The sequence below is a fragment of the Crotalus tigris genome, unplaced genomic scaffold, assembly GCF_016545835.1.
Source record: "Crotalus tigris isolate CLP2741 ecotype Arizona unplaced genomic scaffold, ASM1654583v1 scf7180000017739.2905288, whole genome shotgun sequence".
Lineage (NCBI taxonomy): Eukaryota > Metazoa > Chordata > Lepidosauria > Squamata > Viperidae > Crotalus > Crotalus tigris.
In genome coordinates, this window is record NW_024096605.1 from 738,980 (window position 1) to 762,996 (window position 24,017).

The window sequence follows — 24,017 nt, forward strand, 5'->3', positions numbered from 1 at the left end:
TGGGATATGTGGTTGGGAATACCCCTTGAGTTGCCCACCTCACATACAGTATGTACAGTATTTACAATTACTTGGATTAAAAAAATTGATTTGGGAAAAAATGCCCTTGTCAAAACTTGTTAAGCAGCAAGTAGAATCAAGATGATTGTGCGATTATTCCTTAACTCTGTATTCATTGAAGAGGAATGCGTTCAAAGTTCAAATACTAGATTGTGCAAAAACGGACAGACATAAAACTTTGAGATTGAAAGAAAAAGAAGAAACAATATTTTCAAACTTGGGACTTATTTTACCAATGGTTGGAGAAACGAACCAGGGATTAGGAATTTAATTTGCATTAGTGAATGATGAATGATTAGTTTGTTGAATAAGCACTGTTGAACTGTATTTAAAAAATTAATAAAAACAAAGACACTACAGAAGCACCAGAAACTGCTGAATTGCAAAAATAGTGTACAAATGTATATTGAGAGTACATTGACACTAGGAATTTTGGCAGTGGTTTGCTCTCCAAGCTTGCCATTTAGCTCCCAAATGTTTCGTTACCAGGCTAAGTAACATCATCAATGGGACTTTGATAATCCTGCTAGTGATGTTACTTAACTTGGTAATGAAACGTTCAGGAGTTAAATGACAAGCTCGAAGAGCAAACCACTGCCAAAATCTAAAACTCGAGCTACAAGTATTTTCTATTTTCACACTGTAGAAATGCCTATGGTAGGGTTGCCTGTGTATTGTAAGAATTTTTTTTAATAAATAAATTAAATGGAAACCTGATATGATACCAAGGATACTTTTTACAGAAATGCCCATGGGACTCTTGGTGACCCCAAAGTTATTTACAGGAAATAAAGAATGGATGACTGAAGTTCTCTGAAATAAATCCTTGGTTTAGACCAGTGGTTCTCAACCTTTTTAATGCCGCGACCCCCAACCGGTCGTAAGTCGAGGACTACTCAACTGGTGCAGCACCGTTTGCAGAATGGGACTTTTGGCGGTCAGCAGGGCAGAGACAGCCTGGCCAATTCCTATTGGCTTTTGAAAGCCAATAGAATTAGACTCTATTCAAGAGAGTCTATTCTATTGGCTTTCAAAAGCCAATAGAATAAAAGGGAATAGCACAGCTAAGGAAAAGGGGAAAAAAATGGTGGACTGCGTTGTTTGGCGACCCCCGTGAAATGGTCGTTCGACCCCAAATGGGGTCCCGACCCACAGGTTGAGAACCACTGGTTTAGACCTTGGGTTAGCAGATTTCAGATATTATGAAAGCATTGCCTTTTACATAAAAGTTTTAGTACAAATGATACTATTTACCTCAACCACATACTTCGGTCAATGACATAAATTGAAGCAAATGACAAAGTTATGTTTAATACGCACAGAGAGTTAACTTACATATCCTTCCTGTGACTGGTCCATTATACTGAGGTTTTACTATATTTGGAAGTGTGCCTGACAACGAGAGTGATAAACTGAACAAGAAAGCAGTAATGAGTAATTTCTGATATACACACCGGATGGTATGTTTTCATAAGTCCACAATCCCCTCCTCCCAACAGATTGACAATTTTCCCCCCTTGTGCAATCTGATAAAGTGAATAATACACTTGTAATAAAGTCTGAAGAGAATTGATAGCATTTTCTTTAACGTTTCTTGAATTTCTGTAAGAAAGATGGGTTTATAGAGCTGTGTGAGTCAAATCAGATTTGATATGGAGAAAATATACTTGTGTATACACAACATAGGTGGGGATTAAATTGGAAGACCCTGCTTTATTTGGAAGACCAGACAATCAAAATTGCCCTTCAATTAAAGTTTTGAAGTAGGTATTTGTAGCCCTTTAGTACTTGGTGTAGAAATTCTGGGATACTAGTTTCAGATTTTCAATATAATAAGCAAGCTAAAAAACCACCAATAGACTCCAATAAATGTGTCTTCTATTAAACCTGCAATTGAATCTAAAGTATGGCTGCTAGGCTGGAAAAATCCTTTGGCAGCAATAGAAAATGGAAATACAAAGTTTGATTGTGTGGCCTCTACATCCAACATTAGTAGAAAATAATTGTATTTTGTAATAGGCAAATTGACCTCTTACTCAGTAGCAATGTTAAATAAAATCCTATTTTGCTGTTGTATTAACATAATGTAGAATTTTTACTTTTCTAGTTTTCATGTTGAACACCGTTACTATGGGCAGTTGCCTTCTACTGTTTTGTATGTTACAATTTAATTTGGTTTTGGAGCTGCGTGGCTGCATCTGACTCCTTGATAATTCTGGGACTATCAGGTTTTTTTAATAATACAGGTTCTTCTATGTCTTGAAGAAAACAACATTTATTTATAAAAAATACAACAAGATCAGTTGATGATGAGAAATGTGGCAATAAATACAATTCAAAGGAAAGGATATATTATGGCACAGAAAATAAAGTCAATGACCTTCAAAATGTAAAGATTTTTGTGGGCTCAGAACTTAATACTAGTTCCCTTCTAAGAAAGAAAGCTTTTCCTATAATTTTGGTGAATTTAGACATTGTGATGAAACATACACAATTACAAATGCACATTTATTATTTCTACTATGACTTCAGGAGATAAGCAAGCAAGTACTTATAAAATAACCAACATTTTAAACTATTAACTGTAACCTTTATTTTGATGGCATGGTCCAGAATTAACTTTGTGAATAAAAGCATCTACAGTCTTCCACAGAATGGAGCTGTAAATAAAAAAAGTTTAAAAGGAAGAGCTCGGTATAGTACGTAAAATGCCTATTTCAGAACAAGAGTGTAAAAAAATGCATAGTTCCTTATTATTAAAAGACTTGGCTGTATACAAGAAGTTCCCTTTCACAGTATTCCTTTTTACTTCATAAATGCTGTTATTGGTTATGCTGTAGACGGCAAATGTTACAGCACTAAAGGCAACTAGAGAAGAAAAGGGCAAAGAAAGGAAAAAAAAAAAAGGAATGTTAAGGCAATATTTCCTTAAGTACATGAAGCATAATGTGTAAAAGGATGGGTAACAATTCCACAAGGCTAGTTTCGTTTTTTGCTTGAATAAAATAATAAACTAATACTGAGCTTTTGAGGCCAATCTAGTAATCAATGCCATGGTCACTGTATTGACCGTGGTAATCTCTCTGATATTCATCTTGGTATTCGCCGTGATAGTCATCTGGATATTCTGCCTGATAATCACTATCACTGATTTCTGAGCCATTAGTTCCTGTTCCTTGGCTCCCATTATGAATGACAGGTTCTGTTGGTGCAGCACAATACTTAGGATCATACACCTGACGTCCAAGCCCATATACGCTCATCCCCTTCTGCGAAGCCACTTTGTTGGTGCCCATTTGTAGTGATATTGTAGTGTTATCAATGGGCTGTAACGTGAGCTTTTGGTCATAGATGTCTCGCCTTGTTCCTGGTGCAAGCATCCCTGCCTAAAAAACAAAACAAAACTTTAGCGATTATATAGTTAGTACTTAAGACTGCCCGCTTAAGGTTGGCTCAGATTAAGGATGGCCTCAGAAAAGGCCTATAAAGCACTTCTGACCATCGCAAAATGTTGCACTGCATCCCCTCCCTGATCATGATCTGGGTGCCTGGCAACCTGTTGGCATTTCTGATTGTTTGCCAAGCACATCGTGATCATGTGATTGCCGTTTGCAAATTTTTCTGGTTTCCCCAGAAAGTCAATGCAAGCTGCTGCCACCTGCCAAGAGGACTCTCTGGCGACTGGTTGAAAACCTCCATGCCAAATCCAGGCAGCCACAGAGCTGAAATCCTACAGGGTGCTCTTTCAGCCAGCCCTCAGAGACAAAAGTGAGCTGGAATCAGCAAGGTTTTTAGTCCTTGAGTGGAGAAGCATGTTTAAGGTAAGGAATGTGGGTGCTTCTGGGTGGGGAAGGCCCAGCCCAAGATGTGTGCAAATCGCTACATTTGGGCTGAAAATCCTGCTTGGCTGGTGGGGAGGATTTTCAGCGCCTGAGTGGAGAGGCAGGGTGGTATGGTAAGGCGTGTGAGGTGCCTCTAGAGGGTGAAGAAGTTCCTGATCCAGTGCAGGTTGTACGTGAATGTCTCTGCTTGGGCTGAAAGTTCTGCTTAGGTTTCAGCAGGAAGTTTCTCACAAGAGGCCTGAGACAGGCTTCTCCCACCCTCCAAGGCGTGCCACATTCCTTACGCTTAACAATCTGCAACAGCATTTAATGACCACAATACAGAGTGCAGAGATTGTGGTCACTGAATGAAGCAATCATGTGACATTTTACTCTGACTGAGATCTGGGTCCCAATTGTGGTTGTAACTTGAGGACTATAGTGGTACCTCGGTACTCAACTGCTTCAAAACTCGCTGAATTTGGTATTCAACGTATTTTGATGCAAAAATGTCCCAGTATTCGTTGATTGTTTAGTACTTGACACTCTATGATCGGAAGAGGGGGACGGCTGCGGAGAACGGACAGGAAGTTGTCCATGGTGGGAAGGTCATTGCAAAAGGAAACGGGATGGCTGAAGAGGGCAGACAGGAAGTCAGCTATGCTGGAATTGCCACTGACATAGGAAGAGGGACAGACAGGAAGTTCAAAGGGTCATATGGTAAGTCATGTGGTTTGTTTGGTGCTCGCTTTTAGTACCCATCGTACCCCCCGGAACCAGTTAATGACGAGTACCAAGGAACCATTGTATCTGTAAATAGTACAACTAGGATACCTGTGAAAGACTGAAAAACTAAGGTTCATTAAACAGTGTTGTTCAATAGTTGTACGCAGATTGTGGAATGGGGGAACTAATTTATTTGGATCTTGCTTTTTCAGTACTTATAATGCAAAAAACACAAAGAAAAGTCTTCAGGATATTCTGCATTTCCCCAAGATTTAATTGAAGGGTCAAAAATGTACTGAGACTAAACCAGAGTCCGACCTTTCCAATAATTAGACTATTAAATATAATTCAGAAGTGGAAGTTTGGAAATCTAGGTCAGAGAGTAGATATTTCTTACCTGACTGGCTCCTTTATTAGTCCCCATTTGAAGGCTGATTGTTGTCTGGTCAAATGGCTTATCTGTTTGCATCTTTGGATCATAGAGATGTCTCCTAGTTCCATAAGCTGTCATTCCTGCCTGGCTGGCACATTTGTTAGTCCCCATCTACAATCAATTAGAGAATACAATTTAAAAGAAAACAATTTCCCCAAATGTTTGTTGTGATAGGTATGACTAATATCCAAATAAGCATCTATTACAGAGAATAAAGTAGTACAGGTAGCCCAGAATTTATGTTGGCAAGTGAGAAATTTGTTAGTGAGTTTTTCCCCATTTTATGACTTTTCTTGCCACATTTGTTAAATTAGTAACACACTGTTGTTAAGTAAATCTGGCTTCCCCATTGACTCTGCTTGTCAGACAGTCGCAAAGGACAACCACGTGACCCCTGGACACTGCAGCTGTCATAAATATGAACCAGTTATCAAGCATCTGAATGTAAATCACGTGACCATGGAGATGCTGCAATGGTCATAAGCGTGAAAAATGGTCATAAGTCACTTTTTTCAGTGCCACTGTAACTTTGGTCACTAAATGAACTGCTGTAAGTCAAGGACTACCTGCATAGCTAAAACAATTGAAGCCAAGGAACTTGACCTTAAGATGGAAGGGGGGGGGCTCGCAGTCCCCAAATGATACCAAAATACTTGCCTTGCCCAAAAATTCATCTAACAGAAACTGATGTTTAGAAAAAGTATGCACAAGCATATGGTAATAGAACCAAAATAAATAATCATGGATGCCAAATATAGAAAAAAGAAAAAATATACTAAACCCAGCTTATTATTTTTTTTTAATAAGGCTTAGAACAAGATGTACTGACCAGAAACAAAAACTGCCCTTGCCATATCCACCATCTTAAAATTTCAGGATGTTCTCACCTCTACCTCAAAGCCTTACGCTATCACTCATTACCATCACCATTAGCTTTTCTGTTCCCTGTACAGTTAATATTCCTTGGCTTTAGTTATATTCAGCTTAATTTTGTGTGCTTAGCTTACAAAAATGGTATTCATGGGCAAACATTACTTAATGATACCAAAACAAAAAAACCATCAACATCCACGTCTCTGTGATGATGCTGGAATTCTTCCAAATTATGGCAAAATCCGCTTCGGATATATTTTGGCAATATCTATACATCCAATATGAAGCAAAAGCCATGTTGGACTGGACAACTGTCTCCTTGTAAACACAGTTTGTCTTTTCTGCCCCCCCCCCCAAAAATCTTACATATGCAAAGAGTCATATATCTGGTAAACATCATTGCAAATGCAACTAGCATAAGGAATAACCTGTTCGGATGACAGAAATTTGAGTCTGGAGCATAAAGTGCTTCAGACATGACCCCTGGTTCTCATGAAGATAAGTGGGGAGACAACGTGCAAGATTCTATTACTGTAATTTTATAATAATAGTAGTATTAGTATCCATAACTTTGAATTCCCAATCTCATCTTGAAGGGCTGACAGTAACAAATAAAGTAGCCTATGCTGGAACAAACAGCTGCTTTACTATGGCATGTCTTTTCTGAGATGAAGATTCTACCTGGAGCGCCTTTAAAAAAACATTGCCTTCTTGCCAAGTGCGGTTTAAAAGTAGTTCAGCTTGGAACTATTGGAAAACCACTCTGTGATAATGTAAATCACATTACTTTTTTTAGAATACGGTATAAATCATAGACAATCCCAAAGGCTTGCTCTGTATTTTAATTTAGTACCTTTTATTCTTTTGGCTTACCTGCAAACCGATCACACTTTGTCCAGCCTTGAGTTTTCCAGCATCAAAACTTCTCGCTTGTTTTTCTGCATATTTAACTCCAATATCAATTGTAGTGTGGAATCCCTTGGTTTTTGCCTAGATATAGGTGAAAATTACATTTAGTATTTCTTGCACCAATGAATTTGGAATTCGGGGTTGAAATGAGGGCTCTCTGAGCTTGGTTGGCTTTTTGTAGCACTGATGATGTTACCTAGTTTGGGTAATGAAATGTCTGCAAGAAAATAACCAAGCTCAGAAAGCACCAAGGACCTCTCAGTATTCCTTGCATTTTTTTCTAATCACTTATTATTGAGATACAAATATCCAATATAGTGGTGGTTGTAACCAACTGCAATAATGACAGAATCATGGTGTCATGCAAATGCCCCCAAAACACCCTGGTCTCACAACAGCCAACTTCTGGCATGGCATTTGTATGATTGTCAGCCCATGTGAAAAAATGAAGGTTTATCATGTTTATTCAAAATTAGTTATCAGATCCTTGATTTGACACTTTGAACTATTGCTTTGTTAGATGGTACAGTGATGATTTTTGTGCAGACAAATTAATGGGATTCATTAATTTAATTCTTAAGGCATCCATTACCTTAGTACAAAAATCAAACTCAAACTATGAAATTCATCAGTAAGCCTATTGTATATTTCTTTAGGTAACAAATGATGTGAACCAATGTTATAAGGTTTGTTATTTACTAAGAATGGTAAATTGTGCATTGGATTCCATAGATCAATATACTTACCAAGCCTGCAAGTGCCACCAATGATGTTTGAACTTGTGTCATATTTCCATTCTCAAAGAGATCATTTGCTTCAAAAATATCATGTGGTTTCATGCCATAATGTTGTATGGCCTTGATAAAATTTCCAATGTTCTCCAGCTAAAAACAAATGTAGGAAGTCACACTCTTAGGACTTGTTAACTTTTGTTTACTTAAAGTAGAGCTATACATATTGAAACCAATAATTGTGGAGGGCTATTGTTTGAGAAAAGCAAAATGAGGTGGAATTTACTTGGAGAGGAGAAATGCTAGTTGCCACCATCCTGCTTCAAATCATTGTTCTGGCTGTTTTTAATGACAGTTATGATTTAGGCACACATATTTGTAAATAAGATATTTTTAATTGAGGAAAATGGTACTTAAATGAAGCTTGCAAATCAAGCGTAACAGAAAACAGGAAGAGAATATTTCATTGATTAACATGGCATCAGAACAGTGCAATTTTATTTTACTCAACTAATATGGTCCCATATTTATACCACAGTTTCAAAAAATAATTTTGCTTCAGCATATGTTGTACTTGAAGGTTTATTTTGTTGGATGTGGGAATACATCCTTTTAATCTTTCCTGATACATACAGTATAATGTGAAAAATCATTTCCTTTAGAAAATGGGGCAAACTTCTAATTTAAAAGAGATGCCGTTATTGGTTTTCATTCTTGTACTACTACGGGGACCCCTTATTTGGAAAGTGAGTGCACAGTATCAGATTCATTCAGCTATCAAAATTTTGAAAAAAACTGCCAAGAGATAGAAATTTCTCCCATCCCGAGAAAGCTTTTAACAAAACTTCTGCTTCTCTGATTTCTCTTCCTCCTTGCTTTTATATTTGCGGGAAATAAATATACAGGGATGATACTTTCTAATTACTAAAATTAGTAATCCTGTCGTTTGAACAGTAATTAATATTGTAAACCATTTGTGGTTCTTGAAAAATAAACCTTGAATGGTCTTTTTTTGAAAACCATGGGCCATTAACTTTTATTCATTACAATTCTCCTTAAAGAAAAGGCAAATAAAAAATAAAACATAGCTTACCTGGTGCCAGTTTAATTTGGACTGGTTTATTTTCTTTATTGATCCTGGCTGGAGTTTGTTGATAAGCCTGCAAAAGTGATGAAGTATAAAGGGCCTTTTTCTATTTCCTTTCTTTTCACAAAGCCATAATCTATTTTAGCACCACGCTAAAAAAAGGGGGTTAATCCTGCTATCAAAGGCATTTCATGTTTTCTTCGTACAAGAAAATGATCTTATGTACAAGCTGCATAAGTTTTACATTTTCTATGGAGCTATCTTATAATTTTGTTCAATCATTATATTGCATTTTCCTATATGCAAAATATAAGAAGTTTCTTAAAGTTCCAATTTTCAAAAACCTGACATGAAAATTATAGGGTATTTTAGTAATAGGCAAGCTTATTTCGTTGAGAACAAAAAATGCACAAAACGTTGATAATGTTAATTCAGCTAAAGAGACAGTTACAAAGGGGAACGCTATTCTGTTGTTTCTAAGAGCTGCAGAGTTATTTTGGTAGATTCAGTTCTTCAACCCTGCACTTTTGACAATTACGTAATATACACATCTCTGGAAAACATATATAGCCTTTCTGAGACACAGACATGTGTACATAACGTTTCAAAAATACATTTTTATCTGTGCCCGACAGCTGCTGTTTCAGACTTAAACAGATCTACCTGAAGGAAAATTTAAAAAGTGTTGCTTACTCGCATAGTATAATGCCATCCTTTAAGCCCAGCTGGAAATTTGGGCCGATGCTCATGGCAGTAACTTCTTCAATCCAGTTGCGGAGATCTTCTTCTACCTGTGGATCATATTTCAACGCAATCTGCAAAACCAAAAGGAAAAAAAAAAGTAAAGGATTAATGTCTCTTCTCAAATTTTAATTAATTTCACATTTGCTTAAGCAATTATATTTGAGATACACCCCCTTTAGGAATGGATGTTATTTTAATCATTGATTTTATTATTAATCCATATAAAAATAAATGTGTAATTATCTCTAAAGCTTTTTCTAAATTAGGAATTAAACTAGTGGACATTTTAGAATGTATGTGCTGACTTCCTTTTAAGAGTTTAAATCACCACGGATCATTTTTCCCTTTCACTTCATTCTTAATCAGATTTTCTAGACTGTATGATAATGAGCCAGTCTGCATTATGCTGATGTAAGTCTTTTAAATACCGTACACCCAGAGGAACCTGTCACAGGCAAGCCTGACTAACAAACTTATATGGCTTTGCCTGTGGTTTATTTAGCTTAATATATGCAAAATCAGAGGCTCTCATCTCTTCTTCTTACCAAGGCAAATGTCTGATTCTCAAGAGGTTGCATGAGCACCATTCTCAAATAAAATAAAATAAAAACTACTATCAAATGAAATCCATGTATTTTTGCTAAGGCTTTGAGAGTTGATGGTGTGCATAAATTGGAAGTGGCTATTTGAATAACCAATTCCAACCTTAAGCTGAGTTAAATTAATGAGAAATATCTGCCATTCTTCTGCTACATAAGACTCTTATTTTTCTGCATAAGAGCAATGAGGAGAGAAAACAACAGAGGATTACAAAGCATTCAGGCATAAAGATGGTATCAAAAAGAGTGGAAATCTGTCTCCCCTTTCCAATGACTATCAAGGCAATGCTAATTACCCACAGTTCTAGAATATAGGCTCTAGAATCAATATTTATCTGAGATCAACCATATTTGAGAGCAATACAGTAATTATTATATTTAGAAAGAATTATCCCTTTCAACGCTTTCAGTGATGAGGAAACCAAGCAGAGGTTAAACAATATTAGAGAACCTAGAGATAAACATCTGCTTTAAATTGATGGAAAACTGGACAAAACACGATTATTGGCTAAGAATTTAAGTAGTACTGTAATGATTTGCCTTCCTGGCTCCCAGGATCATTATAGTACACTAAGGAAAAGCACCGTAGCAGGCAGCAAAAGAAACAGAAAAAAAAGCAATTAAATCACATCCTGCTGCACAAAACTAGGCCCAGAACTCAGCAGGTTTTCAATAAGTAAAACAAACAAACAGGCTGCTGACAGTCTATGCCAGGCACAATGGATACAGCAAGATAAAAGAAATGGCCAAAAAATATAACAGAACCTTTGAAGGACTTTCTATTTCTGGCAATGCTTAAACTTGGGTCACGAGAAAAAACGATAATGTAGGAGACCATTTTGAAAAGTGAAAAAGAATTTGACTGCTTAAAAAAAATAAATCTGCTAAATACAAGATGTCACTGCAAACTATTGTGACAATCCAATACTATTCCAAATATCACGACTGAACATCATGGTTGTTGTTACAATGGCTCAGGATTGGTATTTTTTTTTTTTCTGTAGTTGGTGAGAAGTTGGATTGAGCAAATTAGGAGATCCCCTACTGGGTTCACAGATTTTGCTATCTCACCTTGAAATTATCATAAATTAAAATGCACAACCTTAATCTAATACACAACTGAGGTATGTGCATAATAGCAATCAACACCTTTTGCTCTTGGCAATTCTGCCAACTTACTCCCAAGCTAAGATGTCTTTTCCATGGCAAACTAAAAAGTTTGAATCTAAGTTTATGGGTAGTGCCTAAGAAAAAAATAATTCAGTTAAAATGCTAAGTATTTGAAGAGCTATCTTTACAACAAAACTTCTTCCTCAGTGAACTGCACAGACAAAATGGATTTTCACTGGAGCCAAAAAGAAACCTTCTACTCCTCCACTACTCAAGACTTCTGTGGGAGTAAATTACAGCCCCGCCATTATACTCAAGCATTTCATTATAACTGTATCCTCCTATACATTGCATAAAACAAGCAAGCCAGTTGTTCATATTTAAGTCCCACAAGTAATTAAGTTCTTATTTCTTTCATTCTCTACAGTTGATCTTGAACTCACTTTGGCTTTTAAAGGAGCCATTACCAGCTTTCCCTCTACATGCACAGATATGGGAGGAAAAACAGTCAGTGAATACAAAAAAGGGTGACTATAGAAACTAAAAAAACACATTCACAGTCAATGAATCTCTGTTTCTGTTTTGGCAGTAGTACAGAACCACACTGTATAATTCTTTTATAAATCAATGCCTTTAAAAATATACTTTGAGCTCATTATTTCTTTATCAAGCTTGGAATCTTTCTTAGTAAAAGAGATATAGAATTAAAAGAGAATGCCAACACAAGAGACATTTTGAAGGAGATGAATTCTACATTGAAGACCACAAAGAGCAATATTAGTAAAAGTTAGTAAAGCAAATCCAGCAATCGAATTCTATCCCTATTTATTTACTTACATACTTCCCTACCTATTGGGAAAATGAAAATTTTTCAATGTTTATTTTGCTAGTTTGGTATTACATCTGAATTTCAATATTTTCATTATGGAATAAAATGTTTATTGCCTTGAGATGCATTTATCATCAGTGTTCCAGCAACAATAACAACAATAATAGTAGTCTAATAAACTTGTATGCTATCCTACTCTCAATCACTCTACATGGCTCACAACTATCAAATTACAATAAAATTAATAAAACTTAAAAAAATAAAGGTAACAATACTGGGCTAAACATATGGAATGTTACCAAAAGCTGCAAATATGTATTTTACTTTTATATATGAAATTTGTTTTCTACAATATTGCTGAAATGTTTCTAAAGGATTTATATTGTAGTTCCAATGAAGTATCAGACAAATTGTGCTATGAAACTTCACTCATTTTTCTAAATTTTCTCAATGTGTACATTAGAGCTTCAGAGACTCCAATATACACAAAATAATTGTGTAGGCATAGGATGTGTTTATTATTATGTCTGCTGCTTTCCTGTCTCTAAAATTCCAACATAATATCCAAGCCATCTATTCCCATTTATGCTCATCATTTCTTTGGATACTTTTCTCTGTTTTGACACATTGTTGTTATGTTATGTCATGACAACATACATGCAAAACTTCTCCGTACTTGTCCCACCTAATTCAACTTTTCTTCCAAATATATTATTTGTCCGAAGCAATGCACGGATGCTTCATATACATGTGCAAGATCTTTTAAAAAAAGAATAGTTATACTGGAATTTCAGTATATTCCCAGATATATTGAACGGATGTGATCATGAAGTTACCAAGAAGCTTAATCTGCAAATAAAAAATATAATACAGTGTGGGATTACATCATCTTTAGCAGGCTGGGGTATTTATTCATGATTCAATATAAGATAGAAAACTAAGGGAAAGCTCCCCCAGTAAATTAGTGAATGGCTGTCCTAAATGGCATTTTAATTTATGGGTTTGCTTACAATGCTGTATTTCTCGGGGTGGGGGGGGGGATGAGGGGAGCAAAACCTGAAATTCTATTTTTCGTTGCTTATATATTTTATGATTGCAACTACATAAAAGTATTTCAAGCATGTTGTGTGCATATAGTGAATATACTGAAGAGAGGCAAAGTGGAATGAAGCTGCTCTCCCCGATTCCTACTGTATCCTGTGGGAGTCTGAAAAAGGCTCTATTTGGATATTGTTACAGATACGCAACAGCAGAAGGAAGCAATTTTGGTGGCCAAAGATCAAATTTAAAATTGAGGTGGGTAGGGTAAAAAGGGGGTAGGAATACATCACTTATGTGGGCATAGTTTCAGGGAACATTTAGGGGGTTCCTTTTGGGCACCCACCATATGTCTCCAATTTCTTGAAAGGTTTGCTACCAGTTTTCCACATAATTAAAGAGTGATTTGAGGTTGAAAGAAAAAAAAAACATAGGAGCATAGGTTGCTCACTCCTGTTTTAACAGGATAAGCAAGATATACCACACTGTAGACATAGCCCTATTTCTATCTCCTCTCTGGAATTCCCCTCTGTGAAGGTCTAAGTAGGGGTAAAGTAATCTCAGGCAATTGAGAAACTTTGCAATGTCTGAAAAAGCACAAGATCACTAAATTCTAAGCTTATTTTGTCTTCATTGCTACCAAAACTAGATTACATTAGGAAAAATTAACATGTTTAAAACAGGCTTCTTTAAAAGTCTCCAAGAATTATGCAGGTAGCACTATTCAATTATTCTTCATACAAATTAGAACATCCTGCTATCTTTTTGCAGATTTATATTTCATTGAAACTATACTCATTCCTATTCAATTTAGACTTAAGTGACTGTCATTCTATATTGGACCCAAATTTCAAATCAATGGTGTTAAAATGCCTATCAAAAAGCAGTCCACATATGTTAAGCAGGGACATTGATAGAAAAAAATTGTAAGTTCAACAGGTAGCATGCAGGTATGGTTTAAGCTGAAGCCCTTGGAAATGTGATTATTATGACATGATTTTATTGTTATAAAAGACAAGCAAAATAAATCTGCCTGATGTCCTCGGTGCTCTGAGGTTTTTTTTTTTCTTGTAGATTTTTCATTACACAAAATAGGTAACATCATCAGTGCTAGAAGAAGGGGAGCAAACTGCACCCTCTTCCAGCACTGATGATGATGATACCTGGTCTGTAATGAAATATCTGCAAGAAAACAACTAAGTTCAGAGAGCACCAAGGACCACACAATTTAACTCTGAGCTACAATTATTCCCTTCTATTCTGCATAATTCTACTTTATTGGCAATGTCATAGATTAGCTACACTACAGCTGCCCTGTTGTAGCCAGCATATTTTGTTAATCTTCTCATTAAAAAATTAAATTCCTAAATTCCCACTGACAAATTGGGTCTGTCCATCTTGTGTTCTTGGCAACAGTATTGAAATGATTAAGTACTGGCTCTTTTCAGGATTCTTCTAATCTACAGCTCTGAATTTATGGTGGTATTAACCAAGGCCAAATTCTTCTTCATTTATTTCAGGATCAGCCAACCAAAACCATAGAGTCAAAAACACCTAGGAAATCTTCTAATCAGCCCCCTGCCCACCACAGAGAAATGACTGTCCATTGTTTGAAAAACCTTCAGTGGAGCAGCACCCATAATTCCAGAAGGTAGTCATGATTGGAAAACTACTCCTTATTTTGAGCTTGGATATCTCTGGAAAATATCCACCCACTGGTTTTTGTCCTACCCTCAGGTGCTACAGAAAATAAATCCACACTCTCTTTCCAGGGATGGCTAAATATTGGCAGATTGCTACCATGTCTCCTCTTAGACCCCTCCTTCTCTTTTTTAAGTAAACATATTTAGTTCTGTTCATAGGATTCTGCGTACCTCACAAATACTGGGAAGACAATTTTGAGTTCCATGTGAAAGAAATAGGAACATGGGGCAAGTTACAGCTCCATTGTATTCACAGTAGGTCAGGGGTAGGCAACCTTGGCTCTGTTATGACTCGTGGACTTCAACTCAGGAATTCTGGGAGTTGAAGTCCACGAGTCATAAAAGAGCCAAGGTTGCCGACCCCTGCACTAGGTGAAACAGTAGGTGGAATTGTAGTCCACTGCAAATCATGAAAATCACAAAATTTGGCCAGAGGGATTATTTTAAAAACATTTCTGAACACCAAAATGACTCCCATAGAAAACAATAATCATATTACAATATTAATACAGCTCTGCTTTACCATAGTGAAACCATCTGTTTGGGATCAGAAACTGTTCTCAATTTTTCCTTCCCTACCTTCTCAACAGAAGGCAAGCTTTTCAGTTTCTTTAAAGAACCCCTTTGGGTTACTCAGCTAGCAGATTAGAGAACAAGCTATGACTTTAATATTCTTTTCTATTAATGCATCTCAATAAACCAACTCAATTCATTATAGATGTATTTCGTTGTATTTTTAACGTACTCTGAAACTCAATATCCAATTAATACAAAAGCATGCAGAAATGTCACATGCATTTCAAAATTTAACCAACACTCTAGTCTAGTAACTCTGCACATACACAGCCTAGCAACACTTGAGTGTGAAATATGGTAGTGTAGGCATGCAAACATCTTTGCACTCTCTGCCTGGAGAAAAAAAAGCACAGCATAACACTTGCAGCCCATCCATCCACATAAATTCTAACTTTTTCATATCTGAAGCTGTACTTGCTTTAACAGTGATCTTCAGCCAGCCAAACTGGCAAGCATGGAACTGTAAGCAGCCTTCTCCAATCTAGCCATATGTTTAACTGCTTCGTTTCTTTCAAAGCCTTTATCAATCATTCAAGCAATTCAAGCAAAAACAGGGACAAGACAGCACCTACTATTATGCTGGTGAGGTCGAAAATAGATTGAAAAAAAATTTCATAACATTTGGAGCACCACCACTCCACTAGATAGAACATTCAAGGTGGCTACCTTCAAGCCAGAATGTTTTGTTATTTGAAGAATTCTTCATTATCTCTAGTGATAAAAATATTTTAGATAACACTTATCTAAAAATACAATAAACTCTTGCTTTACCAGACCACAGATATGTAAAGCAAGTGTCCATGACTTCTGAATATCTGTATCATGTGTGTTAATTACATCATTTGGGTTGTATTACATATGTGCAATAGTACTAATCAGTAGCTAAAAGAGTTATGCACTTAACTCCTCCTTTGTTTGATATTGTAAATCCTTAAACTTTACCATATCCACCTTTCTTTTTTTTTAATGAAGCACACACAGAGACTTTATTAAAAATTTGATGGAGCAACTGCTACAACTAACATGATTTTGCCAGGCTAAAAAAAATAGGAAATACCAATTATTTTGCATATTAAATGTTGCATTGCATGCAATTATAGTTAGTGTACAATGATAGGTAATTAGTGATTTAGCACACAAAAGAGATTATTTGATCCCATGAAGCTTCAGCCTATCAGATCTGGATTGCAAAAATCTAGAGAATCCTTTTTAAAATGGCAACAAAGTTACAGCTTTTTCTGTATCTTTTCTAGTATCATCTAATGGTTGCCCGGGTACTTGTGGATAGTTACAGAAAGTCCTTGACTTACAACAGTTTGTTTAGTGACCGTTCAAAGTTACAACGGCACCAAAAAAGGTGACTTATGACCATTTTTCACGCTTATCACATTGCAGCATCCCTGTGGTCATGTGATCAAAATTTGGATGCTCGGCAACTGGTTCATATTTATGACCGTTGCAGTGTCCTGGGGTCATGTGATCCCCTTTTGACAAGCAAAGTCAATGGGGAAGCCAGATTCACTTAACAACTGCAATGATTCACTTAACTGTGATTAGGAAGGTCATAAAATGGGGCAAAATTCACTTAATAAATGTCTCACTTAAAATATAAATTTTGGGCTCAGTTGTGGTCGTTAAGTCGAGGATTACCTGTATTATTATTTTTTTGCCTAGATGCTTAAGAAGAAATTGATACATGACAAATACTATGGAATAGTTTATATCTTCTATTAAACATCAGTCAATATATATTTGAAATGGGGTGCTGCTTTGGCTGTCCCCTTCTGACTCCTTTAGACAGAAGTCATCCTTTGCTTCACAATCCTGAGTGTTGCCACCTCCCAACTGATGCTCTTTTCTTTCTTTTTGTCCCCTCCAGATCTGTTTTCTTCACCATTGTTGTTCTGCTATTTTTACAATTTTTTCTGCATTGTTCTTTGTTTTTAAATGTTTTAACAATTTTAACCCACCCAGGGTTGCTGGAAGTCAGGTGGCATACTAATTTAATAAATTATTATTAATACTACACATTTACTTCACCTAAAAGCTGCCAGCCATATCATTCCAGACTTTGTAAAAAAAGTTTTAAGCCAATTGGTATCTGATGACATTTGCAAAAGAACTGCATTCGGTGAAATTTTTTTTAAAGATTTCAGTGAAAATATATGTTATTAAAAACTGTTCTGTTTCAGATTCAATCCAGCCACAAATCTAATAAGGAGTATATAAAGCAGCGCAAATCTCCAGGACTGGTGTAGTCAGCAGCACAACATAACATGACTAAAATCTAAAAGAAAAATAGATCTGCCTCCTTCCTCTTTTAAAAGTGCCTAAGGAAACAATAAAATTGCTTTTTATTAGTTTCTTCAAGTTTGAGTTTCCCAGGCTGGACTCTGTTTCTTTCTAGTCAAATGCTTCCATATCTAAATGTCAACCAGAGCTTGAAAATATTGAAGGAAAAATCCACTTTCTATATTATATTTCCGAACACCGAAGTATGATATTTCAAATTTTTCCCTTTTATTTTTTCTCATACAATTTTGTTCTCAAATGGACAGACATCCAGAAGAGTTAGGGTCAAAATAATCCTGTTAAAAACATATGAGGTAGTTGCCATGTAACTAGGTAACAGAATGACCACTTCTGTTAATTTGCCTGTGAAAAAGGAAAATAACGTAAACAACAATCTCTTCTTGTAAAACTGCCAAGCAGCTGGATGGAATCTCTGTGTTTGTATGTGTGTGCCTGTCAAGTAATGGAAAGCATCTGAGGTGAAGTCTCAATATTTCAAATCTCATCTCTAACACTGCATTCCAGAACAATTTTTAAAACTAAGTGGAGGAGATACACTCAATAGCAATGTCTTATAAAGTCTCAAACATAGGTTCTCCCGTATCGTTAATCAATATGAAGTAACAGCCAATAGTACTGGAATTTTTGGGAAGAGGATACAAAACACAAGTAGTTGAAGAGAGTACAGGAAGCATATCTAGGTTTCTAAAATGAAAATCTGTCATTTTGGCTCCAAAAAAGGATCACTATGACATAATCAATCACACAGACCTTAAAAATATGGGCAAAAATCACCACTTAATTAAAAATTAAACATAGGGGCTACAAGTCTGAATTCAGTTCTTTCCTTTTTTTCCCTAAGATCCAAAGATGACAATTTCTTATAAAGTTAACATTTAATCAAAATCAAAAATGAAGACTGATATTGGATTATATCCACAAGAACCAGCATTCACAATTTGACAATCACATATAGGGTAGGAATGTCCAAGATCAGATCATTTGATAACTTTAAAACATGATTTTGCCAAACAGGTCCTTGAAAGACAAAATTCATGTCAATATTGTCTGCAAGCACTAATTACAGAGGTTTTGGCTTTGGAAATTAAACATGATTTAGGAACAACACTGAGATGCCCTGATCTGCCAGTTTAACTAATACATTAACAAAATGTACGTACGCATTCAACTGAATTAAAACAATTAGAACCAGACCATTTAATCCCTTTGATTTGGGATCGGCCAAAATCAACTCTCATCTTCCCCCATCAATCAGTTTTCCATTTTACCCATTTTTGTCCAATCACACACACTTACACACACACACACACACACACACACTGTGTGTGTGTGTTTGTGAGAGAGAGAGAGAGAGAGAGAGAGAGAGAGAAACAATTCACAGTGAAGATTAATAAATTAAACTGTTAAAATTTATTATTTAATAAATGTAAATATATTTAATAAATAAATGTAAATATTTTTAATATGCTTGAGGCAGTTCTTGGTTGTATGAAGCCTGGGAACTTCAGCAAATGCTCTTCTGTGGCCTTGTAGTTTCCAAAAAGAATGGGAAAGAAAGCCCCATTCTCACACACCTGCCATGGGTTGGACATTCTTGTACTAGACAATAGTCACTCATTTTTCCAAATACATCAATATGAAGAAATGCAAACCCAAAAACACTGTTAAAATGATGCAGGCAGTAAGGCTGGGCACACTTTGAAAATGATTTGGAAGAATTTCTTTGAACTTTCTTTCATGAACATAGCATTTCCCTGCTATTCATTATAGCAGGTCTCTTTCAAGTTTTTAAATAAGCCTGAGAAAAAGACTGTACTTCCTTAATGAACCAAATCAATAAAGCAGCTTGCATTTAATGTGACTCTTAAAGGGGGGGGGGTGTAACATTAGTTTCAGGCTCATGTTTGACATAATAAAAAATACAGGTAATTCTTGAGGTACAAGCCTAATGGAGCCTGCCCATTAGGCTTGTTAAGTCAAAAAAATTGTTAAATAAATCAGACTCAATTTTACAAAATTTTAAAATCAAACTCATTAATTGAATCAAATGGATTGTTAAATGAACGAAGATCTGACTTACTATTTCCTATTTGTTAATTGATTGCTGCCTGAACTGAGAGGCTTTCCCCTGTGACCACCCATCAGCTGTTTCTGGTGCAACATTTTTTTTTAAAAAACCCATTTGTTGTTAGTCTACTTTAAAAAAAAAATCACTTGCCACTAATTAGCTTAAGAGTCTCCAACCAGGCACCCAGAGGGAGATGGGGGAGGAGTTTACAGAACTGTGAGATGGAAAGGACCTTGAGGTCATCTAATTTAACCCACTCCTCTCACTAGAGAGTATTTCTGATAAATGCCTATCCAGTCTCTTCTTAAAAGCTTTCAGTGATGGGGCACCCACAACTTCTGGAGGCAATTTAAATTTAAAACCTACAAACTACAGTAATATATGCTAATCTCCAAAATAAAAGCAAGGGAACACAATGTTATAGAATGCTGTGTGTAGATGCTGACTAGCATTTCTACAAGCAGTTTGAAGGACAATGCAAACAACCTTTATCTTTGCAAAGTACTGAACTTACAAACAGAATAGTTTGCAAAGTACAGTATTTAAAAAGAAGAGCAACCATCATATATATCAGTCAGTTATCAAACATCTGAATTTAATAGTAGTAGTAGTAGTAGTAGTAGTAGTAGTAGTAGTAGTAATAGTAGTAGTAGTAGGCAGGAAACACTATACCAGTGATGGCGAACCTATGGCACGCGTACCAGAGGCGGCACTCAGACCCCTGTCTGTGGGCATGCCTGCTGCTGCTGCCAGCAGCTTGTGCAGGTCCATTTAGCACCGCCGGCACCTGGAGTTGCAGCCCCATTCAGCACAAAGGAGGTGAAGCAGCCGGCTAGCAAGTCGAGTAGAGGTGGTAGAGCACGCCCCCATGCGCTTGCTGGCCTCTGTGTGCAGAGGCCGATGATGTCAGGCAACAGCTGCCCCTGCCTCACCTTTCCCCGCAGCAATGGCACCCCCGCCCTACCCCCTGCTTCACCTTGCAGGACGAGCCTCCTGTCTACCGCCCTAGCCACCAGAGACCTCCTGGATCTCCCCCAATCCTGCCCAGCTCCCACAGGCATCCCCCCCAAGCAACATCAAGGTGGCCACGCCCACCCAGTCTGCAGTGATCACCACAGCCACATCCATCCAGTGGGCCCACCCCCCCCCGAGAGCGGCCCTGGCATTTTGCAATAAATAATTGGTTTTTGGGTTGCAGTTTGGGCACTCAATCTCTAAAAGTTTTGCCATCACTGCACTATACAGTAACCAAAATAAAATATTTTAAAATACTGACAGAAGCAATTCTAGCACTCCAGTCCTCAAGTCTAGGCAGCATTGGCTGTAAAAATCACTGGCTGTTGTTTGGCCACGTGACCAGAGACAAACAAACAAACAAAAAAACCCCAAACCCTTCTGGCTTCAGGGGTAGGCAACCTTGGCTCTTTTATGACTCGTAGATTTCAACTCCCAGAATTCCTGAGTCAGCCATGCTGGCTCAGGAATTCTGGGATTTGAAGTCCACAAGTCATAAAAGAGCCAAGGTTGCCTACCCCTGGGGTAACCGAACAGCACAGGCAAGTCACAGAGTTAAAAATGGCCGCCACTGCAGCAGTGATTGAATCCAAGTCACATGGCTACCGAGGCCTCTTTTTAATCGCAATTTTGAATTTCTAATGTTTGCAAGCCATGTAAACTTGTAAGTACCCTTTCTGAATAAATTGGTTTTTGTAAAAACTCGCTAAATGAACATTTGTACCTGGGGGATTACCTGTACTTCACCAATATACTGGTGGACTACTTAGACTATTAAAAAACCCCTCCCAAACCTTGTAATAAAACTTTAAAAATACTTTTAAAAAAATAAGGATGCGTTTGTTTAGAAAATTAACTTGAAATGTTAAAACGAAATTGAGGTTGATCTATCTTTATAGTTGAGGCTTCTCTGAAAAGTCAGAATTAGAAGTATTGCCTACCTCAAACTCATCTCTTAATCACAACTTGAATAATAGCAAGAGAAAAGTTAACGAAGGTTCTACATAAGACTATCAGCACCCAAAATAAATAAAATCATAAAAGAAAAAAAGAAAATGGTAAATAAGAAACACAAACTTGGATAAATTACACAAAATTCTCCTAACTATGTTGTTCATAGGAATCAACTGAAAAACATCTAGTGGGAAATTTTTATTAAAATTAGTCGAGATATCATAAAAGCAGAGACAAGTAATTGAATTCTTGCAACTTTTTTGTACGTTTTATTATTAAATAATTCTAAAGTATATCACAATGTCTTTTACATAGGAGCAACAATCTCGTGAGATAGGCTTGACCAAGAATAGCCCAAAATGTCCATGGCCGAGAGGCAGAGCTAATCCTGTATCTCCTTAATCCTGGTCAAGTACCTTAAACACTTAAACAACACTAGCTCTTCTCACCCTTATTTTTATGAGCTTAAATTAACAAAACAAGAAAAAACTCTTCATTGGACTGAATAAGGAAGAGACAGAAGAGGGCAGAAGAGAAGCTGGCCATGATGTTTTGGCTCACATAATAGGCATGAAACAGAGTCTACGAATGTTGCAATATAAAGAACAGAAATGAGCTACAGATATCCTCAACTTACAACAGTTCATTTAGTGACTGTTCAGAGTTACAACACACTGAAAAAAGTGACTTACGACTGTTTGTCACAGTTACCTTTGCAGCATCCCCATGATCAATATTCAGATTCTTGGCAACCAATTCATATTTATGGCCACTGCTGGGTCCCAAGGTCATGTGATCTCCTTTTGCGATCTTCTGACAAGCAAAGTCAATGGGGAAGCCAGATTCACTTAACAACCCGTTTACTAACTTATCAGCTGTAGTGATTCAGTTAACACCTGTGGCAAGAGAGGTCGTAAAATGGGACAAAACTCACTTAACAAATGTCTCACTTAATAACAGAAATGTTGGGATCAGTTGTGGTCATAAGTCAAGGACGACCTGTACTGGGGCAAAGCAGAATGTATTTTATTAACTTACTGTTCTAACATCAAATAATTTTAGTGTAACAATACAGTGCGTTTCAGCTCCTGTAATCAAGCAACATCATGACTTTGGAAGTAACATTTTATTTGAGATATGCCTTTTTTTTACCATTTTGTACATTCTATTTAATTGTGAGACTTAATTTTGAAATGTCTGTATTGAAGCTACACTGAAAGTATAAAAACTGGCAACACTGTAGACATACTCATTGCTACCTTTCGGGAAACCTGAATAACTGGTAGCATAAACAGGCATAGGACTGCTATTTAAAAGAATACAGTTCAAGAGGGATAGTCCTTTCAGAATCAAACTGTATTTCTCTTCAACAACACAGAAAAACTATTACAGAAGGCATCTAGTTAAATGGGATCCCTTTAATATGCAGATGCACAGCAAATGCACTTGGGAACACTACTGCATGTAGGCAACCTCACAATTATCTTGATAACTACAAATTACAAATTGCTGCTTGGTAAAATAGGCTTATGCTTATATTTCAGGTATGCATAATTTGTAATCCATTGAGTCAGCTGCAGCACGGTGGCCACATTAATCAAGCACTAGTGACTGTCACCAAGTAGAAGTAAAACCAATAATTTAACTGAGCCACTCATGGGTTGTCACTCATGTTGACAGAATGCATTCCTTTTATTTATGTATAGCTCTTATTGACAGATTCTTTCTTTTAGGATGTGTTATACATAAACTGAGTTCAAATGTTTAGAGATTTAAAAATCCACCTCCCTGCCTTATGTCAGAGGGAGCACTGGGAATCAGTGTAGCTGTCTACACTTGCCTGATTACAAAGCAAGCATGTTCTCTGTTGGTGCCTCCTATGCAAAGCAAAGTTAAGTAACCGCTGGCTTTGGAATGAACTACAGGTAATTCTCACTTTATGACTTGTCGCTTAACAACTACTCAAAGTTACAACAGATCTCCCCAGAGCTACTTGTAACCCATTTTTGAAATTAAAAATGGCTGCACTCTCCAATTACAATGACTACTCTCTCATCACTGTATTTTGGGCACTAGGCAACTGGTTCATCTTTCCATTGTCTCACAGTCACATGACCAGAATTTGCAATATTTTTTTTACCAGTTTCAGGTATTTGCATCCAATTTCTAGCAAAATAAAAATTCCCATTGGGAAAAATGCATTTGCTTAATGACTGCTGCAAAAAATATTTAAAAAATGGTTCTAATGATGTGATGTCTCAACTTACTACCATAAGTTATGAATATAATTCTGGGCTCAATTATTGTAAGTTGAAGACTACCTTTACGCTCTTTTAAGTTTGAAGCTTGATGGCTTTCACTGGCTTAAGAGAAGATAATGGAAATAACAGCTACTTTATAGGAAAAGAAAAGGAAGAGAACTGAATTAA

General features: G+C 36.6%; 1 protein-coding gene across 2 annotated transcripts in view; it reads right to left on the bottom strand.

Annotated features, from left to right (window-relative positions):
- Positions 1–2,317: 2,317 nt before the first annotated feature.
- CNN3 (calponin 3) overlaps positions 2,318–24,017 on the bottom strand; it is a 33,573-nt gene continuing 11,873 nt past the window's right edge. For both annotated transcript variants that reach the window (XM_039339777.1, XM_039339778.1), the window contains exons 2-7: positions 9,334–9,455; positions 8,647–8,713; positions 7,569–7,706; positions 6,787–6,903; positions 5,005–5,151; positions 2,318–3,446 (exon numbers count right to left, since the gene is read on the bottom strand). In XM_039339777.1, the coding sequence (XP_039195711.1) occupies positions 3,099–3,446; positions 5,005–5,151; positions 6,787–6,903; positions 7,569–7,706; positions 8,647–8,713; positions 9,334–9,455 (939 nt within the window). In that variant the 3' untranslated portion in view covers positions 2,318–3,098. The remainder of the gene's footprint in view (positions 3,447–5,004; positions 5,152–6,786; positions 6,904–7,568; positions 7,707–8,646; positions 8,714–9,333; positions 9,456–24,017) is intronic.